This window comes from Oncorhynchus nerka, unplaced genomic scaffold (assembly GCF_034236695.1).
Source record: "Oncorhynchus nerka isolate Pitt River unplaced genomic scaffold, Oner_Uvic_2.0 unplaced_scaffold_940, whole genome shotgun sequence".
Lineage (NCBI taxonomy): Eukaryota > Metazoa > Chordata > Actinopteri > Salmoniformes > Salmonidae > Oncorhynchus > Oncorhynchus nerka.
The window spans coordinates 123175-150235 of NW_027040363.1; the positions used below are offsets into that span (position 1 = coordinate 123175).

At 38.8% G+C, this 27061-nt stretch overlaps 1 protein-coding gene across 1 annotated transcript in view; it reads left to right on the plus strand.

Moving 5' to 3' along the window:
• phip (pleckstrin homology domain interacting protein) overlaps window positions 1-27061 on the plus strand; it is a 171078-nt gene that overhangs the window by 52853 nt on the left and 91164 nt on the right. The window contains exon 18 of the mRNA XM_065016614.1: window positions 2626-2851. Coding sequence (XP_064872686.1) covers window positions 2626-2851 — 226 coding nt within the window. The remainder of the gene's footprint in view (window positions 1-2625; window positions 2852-27061) is intronic.

Genomic DNA, 27061 nt, shown 5'->3' on the forward strand with positions numbered 1-27061 from the left:
ACTATATTACTACTACAATACTATAACACTACTACTACTAAAATACTACTCCTATACTATATTACTACTACAATACTATAACACTGCTACTACTACTACTACTACTACAATACTGCTAGAACTACTACTCCTATACTATATTACTACTACAATACTATAACACTACTACTACTACTACTACTACTACTATAATACTACTTCTACTACTACTACTACTACTACTACTACTACTACTACTACTACTACAATACTGCTAGAACTACTAACTAGACCTACCTGTCCTATACTATATTACTACTACAATACTATAACACTACTATTACTATAATACTACTTCTACTACTACTACTACAATACTATAACACTACTACTACTAAAATACTACTTCTACTACTACTACTACAATACTGCTAGAACTACTAACTAGAACTACTACTCCTATACTCCTATACAATTTTACTACTATACTACTACTCTACTGCTACTTCTATACTCCTACTATAATACTATACCACTACTACTATTACCACTACTGCTGCTGCTACTACTACTGCTACTATACTACAATACTATAACACTACTACTTCTACTACTACTAATACATTACTTTACCACTACTACTACTAATATTACTACTATATTACAATACTGCTACTACTACTACTATTACTACCAGTAGCACTACTAATCCTATATTATGATAGTACTACTACACTATGCTCTACTATTACTACTACTACACCATACTACTTCTACGATACTGTACTACCACTGCGACTATTACGATACTATACTACTAATATGTCTACTGCTACTATGATACTATACTACTAATATGTCTACTGCTACGATACTCTGCTACTACTATTGCTACTATGATACTATACTACTATGATGCTATTACTACCACTACTACTGTACTACTACTACTACTACAATACTATACTACTGATACTACTTCAACTGCTACTATGATACTATACTACTTCGACTACTACGCTACTATACTACTTTTACTATTACAATACTGCACTACTACTATTATACTATACTACGATACTACTATGGTACTATGATACTATACTACTACCACTACTACTATACAATTTCTACTCTTGCTACTGTACTACAATACTACTACTACGGCTACATCTACTACAATACAATACCAGTTCTACTACTACTATGCTACGATATTAATATTACTACTGCGATACCATACTACTACTACTACTATAATACTATGTTACTTGTACTACTACTATGCTACTATACTACTACTAGTGCAACTACTTGTACAATAATACACTAATACTACTGCTATGATATTATACTGCTTTTACTGCTACTACTGTAATACTACTATGATAATTTACTACTACTACAATGTTGTACTACTACTACGACTATTAAGATACCATACTACTAATACTTCTACTGCTGTGATACTGTACTACTACAACTACTATGATACTATAGTACTACTATACTCTACTTCTACTACTACTACTACTACGGTACTATGCTACTACTACAATACTATACTACTTCTACTACACTATTACTACTACTACTGCTACGGCACTATACTACTTAAACTACTATGATACTGCACTACTACTATGATACTATACTATGATACACCTACTACAATACTGTTCTACTACTACTACTAGTATTGCTACTGTACTATAATACCACTGCTATTACTGCTACGTCTACTACAATACTATACAACTACTACTATACTACTTCTATGACTACTGTATTATACTACTACTACTACTACTATGATATTTTACTACTACTACTACAATACTATACTACTACTACTATTACTACTACTGCCTTGATACTATACTACTACTGTGATATGTTAATTCTACCACTATACTACAATATTACTACGACTACTACTATTATGGCTACTATGATGCTATACTACTACTACTATACTACAACTACTATGACCCCCAAGGTACTCTACTAATACCACTAGCGCTACTCCTACTACCTACTACTACTACTACTACTACTGCTACTACTGCTACTACTATTACAGCTACGACTACTACTAATACTACTAATGATACTACCACTACTACTACTACTACTACCACTACTAATACTACTGCTACTACTACTACTACTACTACTACTACTACTACTATTACTGCTACTACTATTACTGCTACTACTACTACTACTAATACTACGAATGATACTACTACTACTACTACTACCATTACTAATACTACTGCTACTACTACTACTACTACTACTACTAGCGCTACTACTGCTACTACTACTACTGCTACTACTACTACTACTGCTACTACTAATACTACTACTACAACAGTTCTGCTACTACTAGCACTACTACTACTATGATACTATACTATTATGATACTGTTACTATACAATTACGGTACAATTACGGTCTATTACTACTATACTACTACAATAATATGCTACTTCTACAACTGCTACCGCTATACTACTGCAATACTACTGCAATACTACTATGATACTATACTGCTTCTACTATTAGTATAGTAGTCTGCAAACTTGTTGTAAAACTACTCCACAAATCTACACTATAAACCAAATGTTTCCCTCCCTCAGATAGCAGATCAGATGTTTTTCCATACTGACTACCGCCCGTTGATCCGGGATGTTAATAACTACGTGTTGGACGAGCAGACCCAGCAGGCACCACACCTCATGCCCCCTCCCTTCTTGGTGGACGTGGACGGGAACCCCCACCCTCCTCCATACCAACGCCTCGTACCCGGACGGGAGAGCTGCAGAGACCAACAGCTCATACCACAGATGGGAGTCACCTCCTCAGGTACATGTCAGTTTGTCAGGGAGTCACCTCCTCCTCCTCCTCCTCCTTCTCCTCCTCCTCAGGTACATGTCAGTTTGTCAGGGAGTCACCTCCTCCTCCTCCTCCTTTTCCTCCTCCTCAGGTACATGTCAGTTTGTCAGGGAGTCACCTCCTCCTTCTCCTCCTCCTCAGGTACATGTCAGTTTGTCAGGGAGTCACCTCCTCCTCCTCCACCTCCTCAGGTACATGTCAGTTTGTCAGGGAGTCACCTCCTCTTCCTCCTCCTCCTCCTCCTCCTCAGGTACATGTCAGTTTGTCAGGGAGTCACCTCCTCTTCCTCCTCCTCCTCCTCAGGTACATGTCAGTTTGTCAGGGAGTCACCTCCTCCTCCTCCACCTCCTCAGGTACATGTCAGTTTGTCAGGGAGTCACCTCCTCTTCCTCCTCCTCCTCCTCCTCAGGTACATGTCAGTTTGTCAGGGAGTCACCTCCTCAGGTACATGTCAGTTTGTCAGGGAGTCACCTCCTCTTCCTCCTCCTCAGGTACATGTCAGTTTGTCAGGGAGTCACCTCCTCAGGTACATGTCAGTTTGTCAGGGAGTCACCTCCTCCTCCTCCTCCTCAGGTACATGTCAGTTTGTCAGGGAGTCACCTCCTCCTCCTCCTCCTCAGGTACATGTCAGTTTGTCAGGGAGTCACCTCCTCCTCCTCCTCAGGTACATGTCAGGGAGTCTCCTCCTCCTGTGACATTTATTTCAGCCACAAGATAGTGGTTGGCTTATCTGGATTTGCTTGACTGTGACAGATATAGCTACTCATGTTATATGCAGGTACTGTTTATATTTAGGTGCAGAAACTCTACAATAGTGTAAGCCAATATATTCTATATATTTTTGTATTAATTGAACTTGTATTTATTCAGGGGAACCCACTGAGACCAGGATCTCATTTACAATGTTACCCTGAGGACATCAATACAACACATTCAAAATGACATTCAACACCACAGCTTCAAATATAATTAATTACATACAATCCAAACAGTTGCATTTCTCATAAAATTCATTCAACATTAGTCCTAAACTGCCCTGGAGGCACCAGAGAGTCATGATGTAGGGAGTTGTGTAGGATATTCAATAAATGTGGGGCAGTAAAACTGAAAGCGGATTTACCTACATCGGTACATACTAGTGGAACCTGGAGAGTGACCCATCCCTGGGAACGGGTTTGGTGCCTCTCTCAAATTATATCAGAAGAAGCTTGTGTAGTACAGCTTTGTAAAACTAAAAGAGAGTAATGAAGTGTTCTACTTTAATGAGGACCAGCCAATCTTTTGATTCAGGATGAGGATCTGATTTGATTAGGATCCCCATTACCCAACGCTAATGGAGACAGACAGTCTTACTGGGGTCCGACAGATAACGGAAAATACATTACTGTAACGCTTTTCGTCTGGAGAAGGAGAAGATGACCAAGGTGCGGCGTCGTAAGTGTTCATTTTAATAAACTGAACACTGAAATGACAAAAATAATAACGAGCGAGAACTAAACAGTTCTGAATACGCACGAAACAGAAAACAACCACCCACAACCAAAAAGGGGAAAACAGGCTGCCTAAGTATGATTCTCAGTCAGAGACAACCAGGCTGCCTAAGTATGATTCTCAGTCAGAGACAACCAGGCTGCCTAAGTATGATTCTCAGTCAGAGACAACGACCGACAGCTGCCTCTGAGTGAGAACCATACCAGGCCAAACACAGAAATACAACATAGAAAAAAGAACATAGACTGCCCACCCCAACTCACGCCCCGACCAAACTAACACAAAGACATAACAAAGGAACTAAGGTCAGAACGTGACAGTTACAGACAAAAAACGGACTTTACTCTCACTTGTGGTACAGCAGAATGGTAGATGACCCCCAGAGGTTAAAAAGTAGTGGCTGCTGCATTCTGGTAAATAGTGTCACCATAGTCAAGACCTGGCAGGAAGAGGTATGTTCTTCAATGAGTGTACAAAACATTAGGAACACCTGCTCTTCCTAGGACATAGACTGACCAGGTGAATCCAGGTGGAATCTGTGATCTCTTATTGATGTCACTTGTTAAATCCACTTCAATCCGTGTAGATGAAGGGGAGGAGACGGGTTAAAGAAGGATTTTTAAGTTTTGAGACATGGATTGTGTGTCTGTGCCATTCAGAGGGTGAATGGACAAGACAAAATATTTTAGGGTCTTTAAACGGGGTATGGTAGTAGGTGCCAGGCGCACTGGTTTGTGTCAAGAACTGCAACGTTGCTGGATTTTTCAAGCTCAACAGTTTCCTGTGTGTATCAAGAATGGTCCACCATCCAAAGGACATCCAGCCAACTTGACACAACTGTGTGAAGCATTGGAGTCAACATGGACCAGCATCCCTGTGGAATGCTTTCGACACCTTGTAGAGTCCATGACCTGATGAACCGAGGTGGCTCTGAGGGGAAAAGGGGTGCAACTCAATATTAGGAAGGTGTTCTTAATGTTTTATCCACTCAGTGTATGGCTATAATAGAAGCCTACTTTAAATCTCAGCTTCTTCACTATCTCATCCTTATGTGTTTTTAAATTCTAATTATTTTCAATCCAAAAGCTATTTATTGGCGGGAATCTGCTTGATGAAAGAACAATCCAATGCATGAATGTGTAAAACATCTGAAATATTTCTACGAGAATTACAAAACAGCTGGAATAAACGGACCAAGGCGCGTGTGTTCCACATGTTTAACTTCTTGCGGCGAGCCATCCCGGATCCGGGATCGTGAATACAGCCTCAAGCTCATTACCATAACGCAACGTTAACTATTCATGAAAATCGCAAATGAAATGAAATCAATATGCTAGCTCTCAAGCTTAGATTTTTGTTAACAACACTGTCATCTCAGATTTTCAAAAATATGCTTCTCAACCATAGCAAAACTAGCATTTGTGTAACAGTATTGATAGCTATTGATAGCTAGCATTAGCATTTAGCGTTAGCATTCAGCAGGCAACATTTTCACAAAAACCAGAAAACCATTCAAATAAAATAATTTACCTTTTGAAGAACTTCGGATGTTTTCAATGAGGAGACTCTCAGTTAGATAGCAAATGTTCCGTTTTTCCTGAAAGATTATTTGTTTAGGAGAAATCGCTCCATTTTGTGCGTCACGTTTAGCTACTAAAAAAATCTGTATCCAGGATTGTGTAAATCTATCCGCAAGCTCATTAGCATAACACAACGTTAACTATTCATGAAAATCACAAATGAAATGAAATCAATATGCTAGCTCTCAAGCTTAGCCTTTTGTTAACAACACTGTCATCTCAGATTTAAAAAAATATGCTTCTCAACCATAGCAAAACTAGCATTTAGCATTTAGCGTTAGCATTTAGCATTAGCATTTAGCGTTAGCATCAGTAGGCAACATTTTCACAAAAACCAGAAAAACATTCAAATAAATAATTTACCCTTGAAGAACTTCGGATGTTTTCAATGAGGAGACTCTCAGTTAGATAGCAAATGTTCAGTTTTCCTGAAAGATTATTTGTGCAGGAGAAATCGGTCCGTTTTGTGCGTCACGTTTGGCTACCAAAAAAAAACGAAAATCAGTTATCCAAATGCCGAACATTTTTCCAAATTAACTCCATAATATCGACTGAAACATGGCAAACGTTGTTTAGAACCAATCCTCAAGGTGTTTTTCACATATCTCTTCGATGATATATGGTTCGTGGAAGTGTCCTTTCCCCTCTGAATCGCATGGCAAAATGCATGCAGCTGAAGATTACGCAACAATTTAGACAAAGGACACCGGGCGGACCCCTGGCAAATGTAGTCTCTTATGGCCAATCTTCCAATGATATGCCTACAAATACGTCACAATGCTGCAGACATCTTGGACGAACGGCAGAGCGCTTAGGTTCATTCATCACACATTCACAGCCATATAAGGAGACGATGGGAAACAGAGCCTCAAAAATTCTGCTCATTTCCTGTTTGAGGTTTCATCTTGGTTTCGCCTGTAGCACGAGTTCTTGTGGCACTCACAGATAATATCTTTGCAGTTTTGAAAACGTCAGAGTGTTTTCTTTCCAAAGCTGCCAATTATATGCATAGTCGAGCATCTTTTCGCGACAAAATATTGCGCTTAAAACGGGCACGTTTTTTTTTATCCCATAATGACATAGCGCCCCCATAGGTTGAAGAGGTTAATAAATGAACCTCACCAAAACAATACAGAACAAACGAAACGTGAAACTAATGGCGACTAACCAAAAAACAAGATCCCACAACAAACAGGTGGGAAAAAAGGCTGCCTAAATATGATCCCCAATCAGAGACAATGATAGACAGCTGCATCTGATTGGGAACCATACCAGGCCAACATAGAAATACCAAAACTAGAATGCCCACCCTAGTCACACCCCGACCTAACCAAGATAGAGAATAAAGGATCTCTAAGGTCAGGGTGTGACAACAACATACATTGTTTATTATCTATCCTGTTGTCTAGTCTCTTTACCCCTACCTACATTATATTACCTACCCTACTACCAACACTGCTGTTACTGTCTATTATCTATCCTTTACCCCTACCTACATTATATTACCTACCCTACTACCAACACTGCTGTTACTGTCTATTATCTATCCTGATTGTCTAGTCTCTTTACCCCTACCTACATTATATTACCTACCCTACTACCAACACTGCTGTTACTGTCTATTATCTATCCTTTACCCCTACCTACATTATATTACCTACCCTACTACCAACACTGCTGTTACTGTCTATTATCTATCCTTTACCCCTACCTACATTATATTACCTACCCTACTACCAACACTGCTGTTACTGTCTATTATCTATCCTGATTGTCTAGTCTCTTTACCCCTACCTACATTATATTACCTACCCTACTACCAACACTGCTGTTACTGTCTATTATCTATCCTTTACCCCTACCTACATTATATTACCTACCCTACTACCAACACTGCTGTTACTGTCTATTATCTATCCTTTACCCCTACCTACATTATATTACCTACCCTACTACCAACACTGCTGTTACTGTCTATTATCTATCCTTTACCCCTACCTACATTATATTACCTACCCTACTACCAACACTGCTGTTACTGTCTATTATCTATCCTGATTGACTAGTCTCTTTACCCCTACCTACATTATATTACCTACCCTACTACCAACACTGCTGTTACTGTCTATTATCTATCCTGATTGTCTAGTCTCTTTACCCCTACCTACATTATATTACCTACCCTACTACCAACACTGCTGTTACTGTCTATTATCTATCCTTTACCCCTACCTACATTATATTACCTACCCTACTACCAACACTGCTGTTACTGTCTATTATCTATCCTTTACCCCTACCTACATTATATTACCTACCCTACTACCAACACTGCTGTTACTGTCTATTATCTATCCTGTTGTCTAGTCTTTACCCCTACCTACATTATATTACCTACCCTACTACCAACACTGCTGTTACTGTCTATTATCTATCCTTTACCTCTACCTACATTATATTACCTACCCTACTACCAACACTGCTGTTACTGTCTATTATCTATCCTGATTGTCTAGTCACTTTACCCCTACCTACATTATATTACCTACCCTACTACCAACACTGCTGTTACTGTCTATTATCTATCCTGATTGACTAGTCACTTTACCCCTACCTACATTATATTACCTACCCTACTACCAACACTGCTGTTACTGTCTATTATCTATCCTTTACCCCTACCTAGATTATATTACCTACCCTACTACCAACACTGCTGTTACTGTCTATTATCTATCCTTTACCCCTACCTACATTATATTACCTACCCTACTACCAACACTGCTGTTACTGTCTATTATCTATCCTTTACCCCTACCTACATTATATTACCTACCCTACTACCAACACTGCTGTTACTGTCTATTATCTATCCTTTACCCCTACCTACATTATATTACCTACCCTACTACCAACACTGCTGTTACTGTCTATTATCTATCCTTTACCCCTACCTACATTATATTACCTACCCTACTACCAACACTGCTGTTACTGTCTATTATCTATCCTGATTGTCTAGTCTCTTTACCCCTACCTACATTATATTACCTACCCTACTACCAACACTGCTGTTACTGTCTATTATCTATCCTGATTGACTAGTCTCTTTACCCCTACCTACATTATATTACCTACCCTACTACCAACACTGCTGTTACTGTCTATTATCTATCCTGATTGACTAGTCTCTTTACCCCTACCTACATTATATTACCTACCCTACTACCAACACTGCTGTTACTGTCTATTATCTATCCTGATTGACTAGTCTCTTTACCCCTACCTACATTATATTACCTACCCTACTACCAACACTGCTGTTACTGTCTATTATCTATCCTGATTGACTAGTCTCTTTACCCCTACCTACATTATATTACCTACCCTACTACCAACACTGCTGTTACTGTCTATTATCTATCCTTTACCCCTACCTACATTATATTACCTACCCTACTACCAACACTGCTGTTACTGTCTATTATCTATCCTGATTGTCTAGTCTCTTTACCCCTACCTACATTATATTACCTACCCTACTACCAACACTGCTGTTACTGTCTATTATCTATCCTTTACCCCTACCTACATTATATTACCTACCCTACTACCAACACTGCTGTTACTGTCTATTATCTATCCTTTACCCCTACCTACATTATATTACCTACCCTACTACCAACACTGCTGTTACTGTCTATTATCTATCCTGATTGACTAGTCTCTTTACCCCTACCTACATTATATTACCTACCCTACTACCAACACTGCTGTTACTGTCTATTATCTATCCTGATTGACTAGTCTCTTTACCCCTACCTACATTATATTACCTACCCTACTACCAACACTGCTGTTACTGTCTATTATCTATCCTGATTGACTAGTCTCTTTACCCCTACCTACATTATATTACCTACCCTACTACCAACACTGCTGTTACTGTCTATTATCTATCCTGATTGACTAGTCTCTTTACCCCTACCTACATTATATTACCTACCCTACTACCAACACTGCTGTTACTGTCTATTATCTATCCTTTACCCCTACCTACATTATATTACCTACCCTACTACCAACACTGCTGTTACTGTCTATTATCTATCCTGATTGTCTAGTCTCTTTACCCCTACCTACATTATATTACCTACCCTACTACCAACACTGCTGTTACTGTCTATTATCTATCCTTTACCCCTACCTACATTATATTACCTACCCTACTACCAACACTGCTGTTACTGTCTATTATCTATCCTTTACCCCTACCTACATTATATTACCTACCCTACTACCAACACTGCTGTTACTGTCTATTATCTATCCTGATTGACTAGTCTCTTTACCCCTACCTACATTATATTACCTACCCTACTACCAACACTGCTGTTACTGTCTATTATCTATCCTGATTGTCTAGTCTCTTTACCCCTACCTACATTATATTACCTACCCTACTACCAACACTGCTGTTACTGTCTATTATCTATCCTTTACCCCTACCTACATTATATTACCTACCCTACTACCAACACTGCTGTTACTGTCTATTATCTATCCTTTACCCCTACCTACATTATATTACCTACCCTACTACCAACACTGCTGTTACTGTCTATTATCTATCCTTTACCCCTACCTACATTATATTACCTGCCTACTACCAACACTGCTGTTACTGTCTATTATCTATCCTTTACCCCTACCTACATTATATTACCTACCCTACTACCAACACTGCTGTTACTGTCTATTATCTATCCTTTACCCCTACCTACATTATATTACCTACCCTACTACCAACACTGCTGTTACTGTCTATTATCTATCCTGTTGTCTAGTCTTTACCCCTACCTACATTATATTACCTACCCTACTACCAACACTGCTGTTACTGTCTATTATCTATCCTGATTGTCTAGTCTCTTTACCCCTACCTACATTATATTACCTACCCTACTACCAACACTGCTGTTACTGTCTATTATCTATCCTTTACCCCTACCTAGATTATATTACCTACCCTACTACCAACACTGCTGTTACTGTCTATTATCTATCCTGATTGTCTAGTCTCTTTACCCCTACCTACATTATATTACCTACCCTACTACCAACACTGCTGTTACTGTCTATTATCTATCCTTTACCCCTACCTAGATTATATTACCTACCCTACTACCAACACTGCTGTTACTGTCTATTATCTATCCTGATTGTCTAGTCTCTTTACCCCTACCTACATTATATTACCTACCCTACTACCAACACTGCTGTTACTGTCTATTATCTATCCTGTTGTCTAGTCTTTACCCCTACCTACATTATATTACCTACCCTACTACCAACACTGCTGTTACTGTCTATTATCTATCCTTTACCCCCTACCTACATTATATTACCTACCCTACTACCAACACTGCTGTTACTGTCTATTATCTATCCTTTACCCCCTACCTACATTATATTACCTACCCTACTACCAACACTGCTGTTACTGTCTATTATCTATCCTTTACCCCCTACCTACATTATATTACCTACCCTACTACCAACACTGCTGTTACTGTCTATTATCTATCCTTTACCCCTACCTACATTATATTACCTACCCTACTACCAACACTGCTGTTACTGTCTATTATCTATCCTTTACCTCTACCTACATTATATTACCTACCCTACTACCAACACTGCTGTTACTGTCTATTATCTATCCTTTACCCCTACCTACATTATATTACCTACCCTACTACCAACACTGCTGTTACTGTCTATTATCTATCCTTTACCTCTACCTACATTATATTACCTACCCTACTACCAACACTGCTGTTACTGTCTATTATCTATCCTGATTGACTAGTCTCTTTACCCCTACCTACATTATATTACCTACCCTACTACCAACACTGCTGTTACTGTCTATTATCTATCCTTTACCCCTACCTACATTATATTACCTACCCTACTACCAACACTGCTGTTACTGTCTATTATCTATCCTTTACCCCTACCTACATTATATTACCTACCCTACTACCAACACTGCTGTTACTGTCTATTATCTATCCTGATTGTCTAGTCTCTTTACCCCTACCTACATTATATTACCTACCCTACTACCAACACTGCTGTTACTGTCTATTATCTATCCTGATTGACTAGTCTCTTTACCCCTACCTACATTATATTACCTACCCTACTACCAACACTGCTGTTACTGTCTATTATCTATCCTTTACCCCTACCTACATTATATTACCTACCCTACTACCAACACTGCTGTTACTGTCTATTATCTATCCTGATTGACTAGTCTCTTTACCCCTACCTACATTATATTACCTACCCTACTACCAACACTGCTGTTACTGTCTATTATCTATCCTTTACCCCTACCTAGATTATATTACCTACCCTACTACCAACACTGCTGTTACTGTCTATTATCTATCCTTTACCCCTACCTACATTATATTACCTACCCTACTACCAACACTGCTGTTACTGTCTATTATCTATCCTTTACCCCTACCTACATTATATTACCTACCCTACTACCAACACTGCTGTTACTGTCTATTATCTATCCTGTTGACTAGTCTCTTTACCCCTACCTACATTATATTACCTACCCTACTACCAACACTGCTGTTACTGTCTATTATCTATCCTGATTGACTAGTCTCTTTACCCCTACCTACATTATATTACCTACCCTACTACCAACACTGCTGTTACTGTCTATTATCTATCCTTTACCCCTACCTACATTATATTACCTACCCTACTACCAACACTGCTGTTACTGTCTATTATCTATCCTGATTGACTAGTCTCTTTACCCCTACCTACATTATATGACCTACCCTACTACCAACACTGCTGTTACTGTCTATTATCTATCCTTTACCCCTACCTACATTATATTACCTACCCTACTACCAACACTGCTGTTACTGTCTATTATCTATCCTTTACCCCTACCTACATTATATTACCTACCCTACTATCAACACTGCTGTTACTGTCTATTATCTATCCTTTACCCCTACCTAGATTATATTACCTACCCTACTACCAACACTGCTGTTACTGTCTATTATCTATCCTTTACCCCTACCTAGATTATATTACCTACCCTACTACCAACACTGCTGTTACTGTCTATTATCTATCCTGTTGTCTAGTCTTTACCCCTACCTACATTATATTACCTACCCTACTATCAACACTGCTGTTACTGTCTATTATCTATCCTTTACCCCTACCTAGATTATATTACCTACCCTACTACCAACACTGCTGTTACTGTCTATTATCTATCCTTTACCCCTACCTAGATTATATTACCTACCCTACTACCAACACTGCTGTTACTGTCTATTATCTATCCTTTACCTCTACCTACATTATATTACCTACCCTACTACCAACACTGCTGTTACTGTCTATTATCTATCCTGATTGACTAGTCTCTTTACCCCTACCTACATTATATTACCTACCCTACTACCAACACTGCTGTTACTGTCTATTATCTATCCTGATTGTCTAGTCTCTTTACCCCTACCTACATTATATTACCTACCCTACTACCAACACTGCTGTTACTGTCTATTATCTATCCTGATTGACTAGTCTCTTTACCCCTACCTACATTATATTACCTACCCTACTACCAACACTGCTGTTACTGTCTATTATCTATCCTTTACCTCTACCTACATTATATTACCTACCCTACTACCAACACTGCTGTTACTGTCTATTATCTATCCTTTACCCTACCTAGATTATATTACCTACCCTACTACCAACACTGCTGTTACTGTCTATTATCTATCCTTTACCTCTACCTACATTATATTACCTACCCTACTACCAACACTGCTGTTACTGTCTATTATCTATCCTTTACCTCTACCTACATTATATTACCTACCCTACTACCAACACTGCTGTTACTGTCTATTATCTATCCTGATTGACTAGTCTCTTTACCCCTACCTACATTATATTACCTACCCTACTACCAACACTGCTGTTACTGTCTATTATCTATCCTGATTGTCTAGTCTCTTTACCCCTACCTACATTATATTACCTACCCTACTACCAACACTGCTGTTACTGTCTATTATCTATCCTGATTGACTAGTCTCTTTACCCCTACCTACATTATATTACCTACCCTACTACCAACACTGCTGTTACTGTCTATTATCTATCCTTTACCTCTACCTACATTATATTACCTACCCTACTACCAACACTGCTGTTACTGTCTATTATCTATCCTTTACCCCTACCTAGATTATATTACCTACCCTACTACCAACACTGCTGTTACTGTCTATTATCTATCCTTTACCTCTACCTACATTATATTACCTACCCTACTACCAACACTGCTGTTACTGTCTATTATCTATCCTGATTGACTAGTCTCTTTACCCCTACCTACATTATATTACCTACCCTACTACCAACACTGCTGTTACTGTCTATTATCTATCCTGATTGTCTAGTCTCTTTACCCCTACCTACATTATATTACCTACCCTACTACCAACACTGCTGTTACTGTCTATTATCTATCCTTTACCCCTACCTACATTATATTACCTACCCTACTACCAACACTGCTGTTACTGTCTATTATCTATCCTTTACCCTACCTACATTATATTACCTACCCTACTACCAACACTGCTGTTACTGTCTATTATCTATCCTGTTGACTAGTCTCTTTACCCCTACCTACATTATATTACCTACCCTACTACCAACACTGCTGTTACTGTCTATTATCTATCCTGATTGACTAGTCTCTTTACCCCTACCTACATTATATTACCTACCCTACTACCAACACTGCTGTTACTGTCTATTATCTATCCTTTACCCCTACCTAGATTATATTACCTACCCTACTACCAACACTGCTGTTACTGTCTATTATCTATCCTTTACCCCTACCTACATTATATTACCTACCCTACTACCAACACTGCTGTTACTGTCTATTATCTATCCTTTACCCCTACCTACATTATATTACCTACCCTACTACCAACACTGCTGTTACTGTCTATTATCTATCCTTTACCCCTACCTACATTATATTACCTACCCTACTACCAACACTGCTGTTACTGTCTATTATCTATCCTTTACCCCTACCTACATTATATTACCTACCCTACTACCAACACTGCTGTTACTGTCTATTATCTATCCTGATTGACTAGTCTCTTTACCCCTACCTACATTATATTACCTACCCTACTACCAACACTGCTGTTACTGTCTATTATCTATCCTTTACCCCTACCTACATTATATTACCTACCCTACTACCAACACTGCTGTTACTGTCTATTATCTATCCTTTACCCCTACCTACATTATATTACCTACCCTACTACCAACACTGCTGTTACTGTCTATTATCTATCCTGATTGTCTAGTCTCTTTACCCCTACCTACATTATATTACCTACCCTACTACCAACACTGCTGTTACTGTCTATTATCTATCCTTTACCCCTACCTACATTATATTACCTACCCACCTACCAACACTGCTGTTACTGTCTATTATCTATCCTTTACCCCTACCTACATTATATTACCTACCCTACTACCAACACTGCTGTTACTGTCTATTATCTATCCTGATTGTCTAGTCTCTTTACCCCTACCTACATTATATTACCTACCCTACTACCAACACTGCTGTTACTGTCTATTATCTATCCTGATTGACTAGTCTCTTTACCCCTACCTACATTATATTACCTACCCTACTACCAACACTGCTGTTACTGTCTATTATCTATCCTTTACCCCTACCTACATTATATTACCTACCCTACTACCAACACTGCTGTTACTGTCTATTATCTATCCTGATTGACTAGTCTCTTTACCCCTACCTACATTATATTACCTACCCTACTACCAACACTGCTGTTACTGTCTATTATCTATCCTTTACCCCTACCTAGATTATATTACCTACCCTACTACCAACACTGCTGTTACTGTCTATTATCTATCCTTTACCCCTACCTACATTATATTACCTACCCTACTACCAACACTGCTGTTACTGTCTATTATCTATCCTTTACCCCTACCTACATTATATTACCTACCCTACTACCAACACTGCTGTTACTGTCTATTATCTATCCTGTTGACTAGTCTCTTTACCCCTACCTACATTATATTACCTACCCTACTACCAACACTGCTGTTACTGTCTATTATCTATCCTGATTGACTAGTCTCTTTACCCCTACCTACATTATATTACCTACCCTACTACCAACACTGCTGTTACTGTCTATTATCTATCCTTTACCCCTACCTACATTATATTACCTACCCTACTACCAACACTGCTGTTACTGTCTATTATCTATCCTGATTGACTAGTCTCTTTACCCCTACCTACATTATATTACCTACCCTACTACCAACACTGCTGTTACTGTCTATTATCTATCCTTTACCCCTACCTACATTATATTACCTACCCTACTACCAACACTGCTGTTACTGTCTATTATCTATCCTTTACCCCTACCTACATTATATTACCTACCCTACTACCAACACTGCTGTTACTGTCTATTATCTATCCTGATTGTCTAGTCTCTTTACCCCTACCTACATTATATTACCTACCCTACTACCAACACTGCTGTTACTGTCTATTATCTATCCTTTACCCCTACCTACATTATATTACCTACCCTACTACCAACACTGCTGTTACTGTCTATTATCTATCCTTTACCCCTACCTACATTATATTACCTACCCTACTACCAACACTGCTGTTACTGTCTATTATCTATCCTGTTGTCTAGTCTTTACCCCTACCTACATTATATTACCTACCCGACTACCAACAATGCTGTTACTGTCTATTATCTATCCTGATTGTCTAGTCTCTTTACCCCTACCTACATTATATTACCTACCCTACTACCAACACTGCTGTTACTGTCTATTATCTATCCTGATTGACTAGTCACTTTACCCCTACCTACATTATATTACCTACCCTACTACCAACACTGCTGTTACTGTCTATTATCTATCCTTTACCCCTACCTAGATTATATTACCTACCCTACTACCAACACTGCTGTTACTGTCTATTATCTATCCTTTACCCCTACCTAGATTATATTACCTACCCTACTACCAACACTGCTGTTACTGTCTATTATCTATCCTTTACCTCTACCTACATTATATTACCTACCCTACTACCAACACTGCTGTTACTGTCTATTATCTATCCTGATTGACTAGTCTCTTTACCCCTACCTACATTATATTACCTACCCTACTACCAACACTGCTGTTACTGTCTATTATCTATCCTGATTGTCTAGTCTCTTTACCCCTACCTACATTATATTACCTACCCTACTACCAACACTGCTGTTACTGTCTATTATCTATCCTTTACCCCTACCTACATTATATTACCTACCCTACTACCAACACTGCTGTTACTGTCTATTATCTATCCTTTACCCCTACCTACATTATATTACCTACCCTACTACCAACACTGCTGTTACTGTCTATTATCTATCCTGTTGACTAGTCTCTTTACCCCTACCTACATTATATTACCTACCCTACTACCAACACTGCTGTTACTGTCTATTATCTATCCTGATTGACTAGTCTCTTTACCCCTACCTACATTATATTACCTACCCTACTACCAACACTGCTGTTACTGTCTATTATCTATCCTTTACCCCTACCTAGATTATATTACCTACCCTACTACCAACACTGCTGTTACTGTCTATTATCTATCCTTTACCCCTACCTACATTATATTACCTACCCTACTACCAACACTGCTGTTACTGTCTATTATCTATCCTTTACCCCTACCTACATTATATTACCTACCCTACTACCAACACTGCTGTTACTGTCTATTATCTATCCTTTACCCCTACCTACATTATATTACCTACCCTACTACCAACACTGCTGTTACTGTCTATTATCTATCCTGATTGACTAGTCTCTTTACCCCTACCTACATTATATTACCTACCCTACTACCAACACTGCTGTTACTGTCTATTATCTATCCTTTACCCCTACCTACATTATATTACCTACCCTACTACCAACACTGCTGTTACTGTCTATTATCTATCCTTTACCCCTACCTACATTATATTACCTACCCTACTACCAACACTGCTGTTACTGTCTATTATCTATCCTGATTGTCTAGTCTCTTTACCCCTACCTACATTATATTACCTACCCTACTACCAACACTGCTGTTACTGTCTATTATCTATCCTTTACCCCTACCTACATTATATTACCTACCCTACTACCAACACTGCTGTTACTGTCTATTATCTATCCTTTACCCCTACCTACATTATATTACCTACCCTACTACCAACACTGCTGTTACTGTCTATTATCTATCCTGTTGTCTAGTCTCTTTACCCCTACCTACATTATATTACCTACCCTACTACCAACACTGCTGTTACTGTCTATTATCTATCCTTTACCCCTACCTAGATTATATTACCTACCCTACTACCAACACTGCTGTTACTGTCTATTATCTATCCTTTACCCCTACCTACATTATATTACCTACCCTACTACCAACACTGCTGTTACTGTCTATTATCTATCCTTTACCCCTACCTACATTATATTACCTACCCTACTACCAACACTGCTGTTACTGTCTATTATCTATCCTGTTGACTAGTCTCTTTACCCCTACCTACATTATATTACCTACCCTACTACCAACACTGCTGTTACTGTCTATTATCTATCCTTTACCCCTACCTACATTATATTACCTACCCTACTACCAACACTGCTGTTACTGTCTATTATCTATCCTGATTGACTAGTCTCTTTACCCCTACCTACATTATATTACCTACCCTACTACCAACACTGCTGTTACTGTCTATTATCTATCCTGATTGTCTAGTCTCTTTACCCCTACCTACATTATATTACCTACCCTACTACCAACACTGCTGTTACTGTCTATTATCTATCCTTTACCCCTACCTACATTATATTACCTACCCTACTACCAACACTGCTGTTACTGTCTATTATCTATCCTTTACCCCTACCTAGATTATATTACCTACCCTACTACCAACACTGCTGTTACTGTCTATTATCTATCCTTTACCCCTACCTAGATTATATTACCTACCCTACTACCAACACTGCTGTTACTGTCTATTATCTATCCTTTACCCCTACCTACATTATATTACCTACCCTACTACCAACACTGCTGTTACTGTCTATTATCTATCCTTTACCCCTACCTACATTATATTACCTACCCTACTACCAACACTGCTGTTACTGTCTATTATCTATCCTGTTGACTAGTCTCTTTACCCCTACCTACATTATATTACCTACCCTACTACCAACACTGCTGTTACTGTCTATTATCTATCCTGATTGTCTAGTCTCTTTACCCCTACCTACATTATATTACCTACCCTACTACCAACACTGCTGTTACTGTCTATTATCTATCCTTTACCCCTACCTACATTATATTACCTACCCTACTACCAACACTGCTGTTACTGTCTATTATCTATCCTGATTGTCTAGTCTCTTTACCCCTACCTACATTATATTACCTACCCTACTACCAACACTGCTGTTACTGTCTATTATCTATCCTGATTGACTAGTCTCTTTACCCCTACCTACATTATATTACCTACCCTACTACCAACACTGCTGTTACTGTCTATTATCTATCCTGATTGACTAGTCTCTTTACCCCTACCTACATTATATTACCTACCCTACTACCAACACTGCTGTTACTGTCTATTATCTATCCTTTACCCCTACCTACATTATATTACCTACCCTACTACCAACACTGCTGTTACTGTCTATTATCTATCCTGATTGTCTAGTCTCTTTACCCCTACCTACATTATATTACCTACCCTACTACCAACACTGCTGTTACTGTCTATTATCTATCCTTTACCCCTACCTACATTATATTACCTACCCTACTACCAACACTGCTGTTACTGTCTATTATCTATCCTTTACCCCTACCTACATTATATTACCTACCCTACTACCAACACTGCTGTTACTGTCTATTATCTATCCTGTTGACTAGTCTCTTTACCCCTACCTACATTATATTACCTACCCTACTACCAACACTGCTGTTACTGTCTATTATCTATCCTGATTGACTAGTCTCTTTACCCCTACCTACATTATATTACCTACCCTACTACCAACACTGCTGTTACTGTCTATTATCTATCCTTTACCCCTACCTAGATTATATTACCTACCCTACTACCAACACTGCTGTTACTGTCTATTATCTATCCTTTACCCCTACCTACATTATATTACCTACCCTACTACCAACACTGCTGTTACTGTCTATTATCTATCCTTTACCCCTACCTACATTATATTACCTACCCTACTACCAACACTGCTGTTACTGTCTATTATCTATCCTTTACCCCTACCTACATTATATTACCTACCCTACTACCAACACTGCTGTTACTGTCTATTATCTATCCTGATTGACTAGTCTCTTTACCCCTACCTACATTATATTACCTACCCTACTACCAACACTGCTGTTACTGTCTATTATCTATCCTTTACCCCTACCTACATTATATTACCTACCCTACTACCAACACTGCTGTTACTGTCTATTATCTATCCTTTACCCCTACCTACATTATATTACCTACCCTACTACCAACACTGCTGTTACTGTCTATTATCTATCCTGATTGTCTAGTCTCTTTACCCCTACCTACATTATATTACCTACCCTACTACCAACACTGCTGTTACTGTCTATTATCTATCCTTTACCCCTACCTACATTATATTACCTACCCTACTACCAACACTGCTGTTACTGTCTATTATCTATCCTTTACCCCTACCTACATTATATTACCTACCCTACTACCAACACTGCTGTTACTGTCTATTATCTATCCTGTTGTCTAGTCTCTTTACCCCTACCTACATTATATTACCTACCCTACTACCAACACTGCTGTTACTGTCTATTATCTATCCTTTACCCCTACCTAGATTATATTACCTACCCTACTACCAACACTGCTGTTACTGTCTATTATCTATCCTTTACCCCTACCTACATTATATTACCTACCCTACTACCAACACTGCTGTTACTGTCTATTATCTATCCTTTACCCCTACCTACATTATATTACCTACCCTACTACCAACACTGCTGTTACTGTCTATTATCTATCCTGTTGACTAGTCTCTTTACCCCTACCTACATTATATTACCTACCCTACTACCAACACTGCTGTTACTGTCTATTATCTATCCTTTACCCCTACCTACATTATATTACCTACCCTACTACCAACACTGCTGTTACTGTCTATTATCTATCCTGATTGACTAGTCTCTTTACCCCTACCTACATTATATTACCTACCCTACTACCAACACTGCTGTTACTGTCTATTATCTATCCTGATTGTCTAGTCTCTTTACCCCTACCTACATTATATTACCTACCCTACTACCAACACTGCTGTTACTGTCTATTATCTATCCTTTACCCCTACCTACATTATATTACCTACCCTACTACCAACACTGCTGTTACTGTCTATTATCTATCCTTTACCCCTACCTACATTATATTACCTACCCTACTACCAACACTGCTGTTACTGTCTATTATCTATCCTGTTGACTAGTCTCTTTACCCCTACCTACATTATATTACCTACCCTACTACCAACACTGCTGTTACTGTCTATTATCTATCCTGATTGACTAGTCTCTTTACCCCTACCTACATTATATTACCTACCCTACTACCAACACTGCTGTTACTGTCTATTATCTATCCTTTACCCCTACCTAGATTATATTACCTACCCTACTACCAACACTGCTGTTACTGTCTATTATCTATCCTTTACCCCTACCTACATTATATTACCTACCCTACTACCAACACTGCTGTTACTGTCTATTATCTATCCTTTACCCCTACCTACATTATATTACCTACCCTACTACCAACACTGCTGTTACTGTCTATTATCTATCCTTTACCCCTACCTACATTATATTACCTACCCTACTACCAACACTGCTGTTACTGTCTATTATCTATCCTGATTGACTAGTCTCTTTACCCCTACCTACATTATATTACCTACCCTACTACCAACACTGCTGTTACTGTCTATTATCTATCCTTTACCCCTACCTACATTATATTACCTACCCTACTACCAACACTGCTGTTACTGTCTATTATCTATCCTTTACCCCTACCTACATTATATTACCTACCCTACTACCAACACTGCTGTTACTGTCTATTATCTATCCTGATTGTCTAGTCTCTTTACCCCTACCTACATTATATTACCTACCCTACTACCAACACTGCTGTTACTGTCTATTATCTATCCTTTACCCCTACCTACATTATATTACCTACCCTACTACCAACACTGCTGTTACTGTCTATTATCTATCCTTTACCCCTACCTACATTATATTACCTACCCTACTACCAACACTGCTGTTACTGTCTATTATCTATCCTGTTGTCTAGTCTCTTTACCCCTACCTACATTATATTACCTACCCTACTACCAACACTGCTGTTACTGTCTATTATCTATCCTTTACCCCTACCTAGATTATATTACCTACCCTACTACCAACACTGCTGTTACTGTCTATTATCTATCCTTTACCCCTACCTACATTATATTACCTACCCTACTACCAACACTGCTGTTACTGTCTATTATCTATCCTTTACCCCTACCTACATTATATTACCTACCCTACTACCAACACTGCTGTTACTGTCTATTATCTATCCTGTTGACTAGTCTCTTTACCCCTACCTACATTATATTACCTACCCTACTACCAACACTGCTGTTACTGTCTATTATCTATCCTTTACCCCTACCTACATTATATTACCTACCCTACTACCAACACTGCTGTTACTGTCTATTATCTATCCTGATTGACTAGTCTCTTTACCCCTACCTACATTATATTACCTACCCTACTACCAACACTGCTGTTACTGTCTATTATCTATCCTGATTGTCTAGTCTCTTTACCCCTACCTACATTATATTACCTACCCTACTACCAACACTGCTGTTACTGTCTATTATCTATCCTTTACCCCTACCTACATTATATTACCTACCCTACTACCAACACTGCTGTTACTGTCTATTATCTATCCTTTACCCCTACCTAGATTATATTACCTACCCTACTACCAACACTGCTGTTACTGTCTATTATCTATCCTTTACCCCTACCTAGATTATATTACCTACCCTACTACCAACACTGCTGTTACTGTCTATTATCTATCCTTTACCCCTACCTACATTATATTACCTACCCTACTACCAACACTGCTGTTACTGTCTATTATCTATCCTTTACCCCTACCTACATTATATTACCTACCCTACTACCAACACTGCTGTTACTGTCTATTATCTATCCTGTTGACTAGTCTCTTTACCCCTACCTACATTATATTACCTACCCTACTACCAACACTGCTGTTACTGTCTATTATCTATCCTGATTGTCTAGTCTCTTTACTCCCTACCTACATTATATTACCTACCCTACTACCAACACTGCTGTTACTGTCTATTATCTATCCTTTACCCCTACCTACATTATATTACCTACCCTACTACCAACACTGCTGTTACTGTCTATTATCTATCCTGATTGTCTAGTCTCTTTACCCCTACCTACATTATATTACCTACCCTACTACCAACACTGCTGTTACTGTCTATTATCTATCCTGATTGACTAGTCTCTTTACCCCTACCTACATTATATTACCTACCCTACTACCAACACTGCTGTTACTGTCTATTATCTATCCTGATTGACTAGTCTCTTTACCCCTACCTACATTATATTACCTACCCTACTACCAACACTGCTGTTACTGTCTATTATCTATCCTTTACCCCTACCTACATTATATTACCTACCCTACTACCAACACTGCTGTTACTGTCTATTATCTATCCTTTACCCCTACCTACATTATATTACCTACCCTACTACCAACACTGCTGTTACTGTCTATTATCTATCCTGATTGTCTAGTCTCTTTACCCCTACCTACATTATATTACCTACCCTACTATCAACACTGCTGTTACTGTCTATTATCTATCCTTTACCCCTACCTACATTATATTACCTACCCTACTACCAATACTGCTGTTACTGTCTATTATCTATCCTTTACCCCTACCTACATTATATTACCTACCCTACTACCAACACTGCTGTTACTGTCTATTATCTATCCTTTACCCCTACCTACATTATATTACCTACCCTACTACCAACACTGCTGTTACTGTCTATTATCTATCCTAGTCACTTTACCCCTACCTACATTATATTACCTACCCTACTATCAACACTGCTGTTACTGTCTATTATCTATCCCTACCTACATTATATTACCTACCCTACTACCAACACTGCTGTTACTGTCTATTATCTATCCTTTACCCCTACCTAGATTATATTACCTACCCTGACCCCTACCTACATTATACTATCAACACTGCTGTTACTGTCTATTATCTATCCTTTACCCCTACCTACATTATATTACCTACCCTACTACCAACACTGCTGTTACTGTCTATTATCTATCCTTTACCCCTACCTAGATTATATTACCTACCCTACTACCAACACTGCTGTTACTGTCTATTATCTATCCTTTACCCCTACCTACATTATATTACCTACCCTACTACCAACACTGCTGTTACTGTCTATTATCTATCCTTTACCCCTACCTACATTATATTACCTACCCTACTACCAACACTGCTGTTACTGTCTATTATCTATCCTTTACCCCTACCTACATTATATTACCTACCCTACTACCAACACTGCTGTTACTGTCTATTATCTATCCTGTTGTCTAGTCTTTACCCCTACCTACATTATATTACCTACCCTACTACCAACACTGCTGTTACTGTCTATTATCTATCCTTTACCCCCTACCTACATTATATTACCTACCCTACTACCAACACTGCTGTTACTGTCTATTATCTATCCTGATTGTCTAGTCTCTTTACCCCTACCTACATGTTACCTTAATTAGCTACCTCGTACCCCTGCACATTGACTTGGTACTCCTTGTATACATTATCTTCAGAAAGTATTCACACCCCTTGACTTTTTCCATGTTTTGTTGGTAAGCAACTCCAGTGTATATTTGGCCTTGTGTTTTAGGTTATTGTCCTGCTGAAAGGTGAATTGGTCTCCCAGTGTCTGGTGGAAAGCAGACTGAACCAGGTTTTCATCTAGGATTTTCCCTGTGCTTAGCTCTATTCTGTTTATTTTTATCGTAAGAAACTCCCTAGTCCTTGCCGGCATACCCATAACATGATGCAGCCATCATTATGCTTGAACATATGAAGAGTGGTACTCAGTGATCAAATCAGATGTTTATTGGTCACATGGTTAGCAGATGTTATTGGCCACATGGTTAGCAGATGTTTATTGGTCACATGGTTAGCAGATGTTATTGGTCACATGGTTAGCAGATGGTTATTGGTCACAAACACATGGTTAGCAGATGTTATTGGTCACATGCACATGGTTAGCAGATGTTATTGGTCACATACACATGGTCAGTAGATGTTATTGGTCACATGCACATGGTTAGCAGATGTTATTGGTCACATGGTTAGCAGATGTTATTGGTCACATACACATGGTTAGCAGATGGTTATTGGTCACATACACATGGTCAGCAGATGTTATTGGTCACATGGTCAGCAGATGGTTATTGGTCACATGGTCAGCAGATGTTATTGGTCACATGGTCAGCAGATGGTTATTGGTCACATGGTCAGCAGATGTTATTGGTCACATGGTTAGCAGATGTTAATGGTCACATGGTTAGCAGATGGTTATTGGTCACATGGTTAGCACATGTTATTGGTCACATGGTCAGCAGATGTTATTGGTCACATGTTCAGCAGATGTTATTGGTCACATGGTTAGCAGATGTTATTGGTCACATATTCAGCAGATGGTTATTGGTCACATGGTTAGCAGATGTTATTGGTCACATGGTTAGCAGATGTTATTGGTCACATACACATGGTCAGCAGATGTTATTGGTCACATGGTCAGCAGATGTTATTGGTCACATGGTTAGCAGATGTTATTGGTCACAAACACATGGTCAGTAGATGTTATTGGTCACATGGTTAGCAGATGTTATTGGTCACATGGTCAGCAGATGGTTATTGGTCACATGGTCAGCAGATGGTTATTGGTCACATGGTCAGCAGATGTTATTGGTCACATGGTCAGCAGATGTTATTGGTCACATGGTTAGCAGATGTTATTGGTCACATGGTTAGCAGATGTTATTGGTCACATGGTCAGCATATGGTTATTGGTCACATGGTCAGCATATGGTTATTGGTCACATGGTTAGCAGATGTTATTGGTCACATGGTTAGCAGATGTTATTGGTCACAAACACATGGTCAGTAGATGTTATTGGTCACATGGTTAGCAGATGTTATTGGTCACATGGTCAGCAGATGGTTATTGGTCACATGGTCAGCAGATGGTTATTGGTCACATGGTCAGCAGATGTTATTGGTCACATGGTCAGCAGATGGTTATTGGTCACATGGTCAGCAGATGTTATTGGTCACATGGTTAGCAGATGTTATTGGTCACATGGCTAGCAGATGTTATTGGTCACATGGTCAGCATATGGTTATTGGTCACATGGTCAGCAGATGTTATTGGTCACATGGTTAGCAGATGTTATTGGTCACATGGTTAGCAGATGTTATTGGTCACAAACACATGGTCAGTAGATGTTATTGGTCACATGGTTAGCAGATGTTATTGGTCACATGGTCAGCAGAT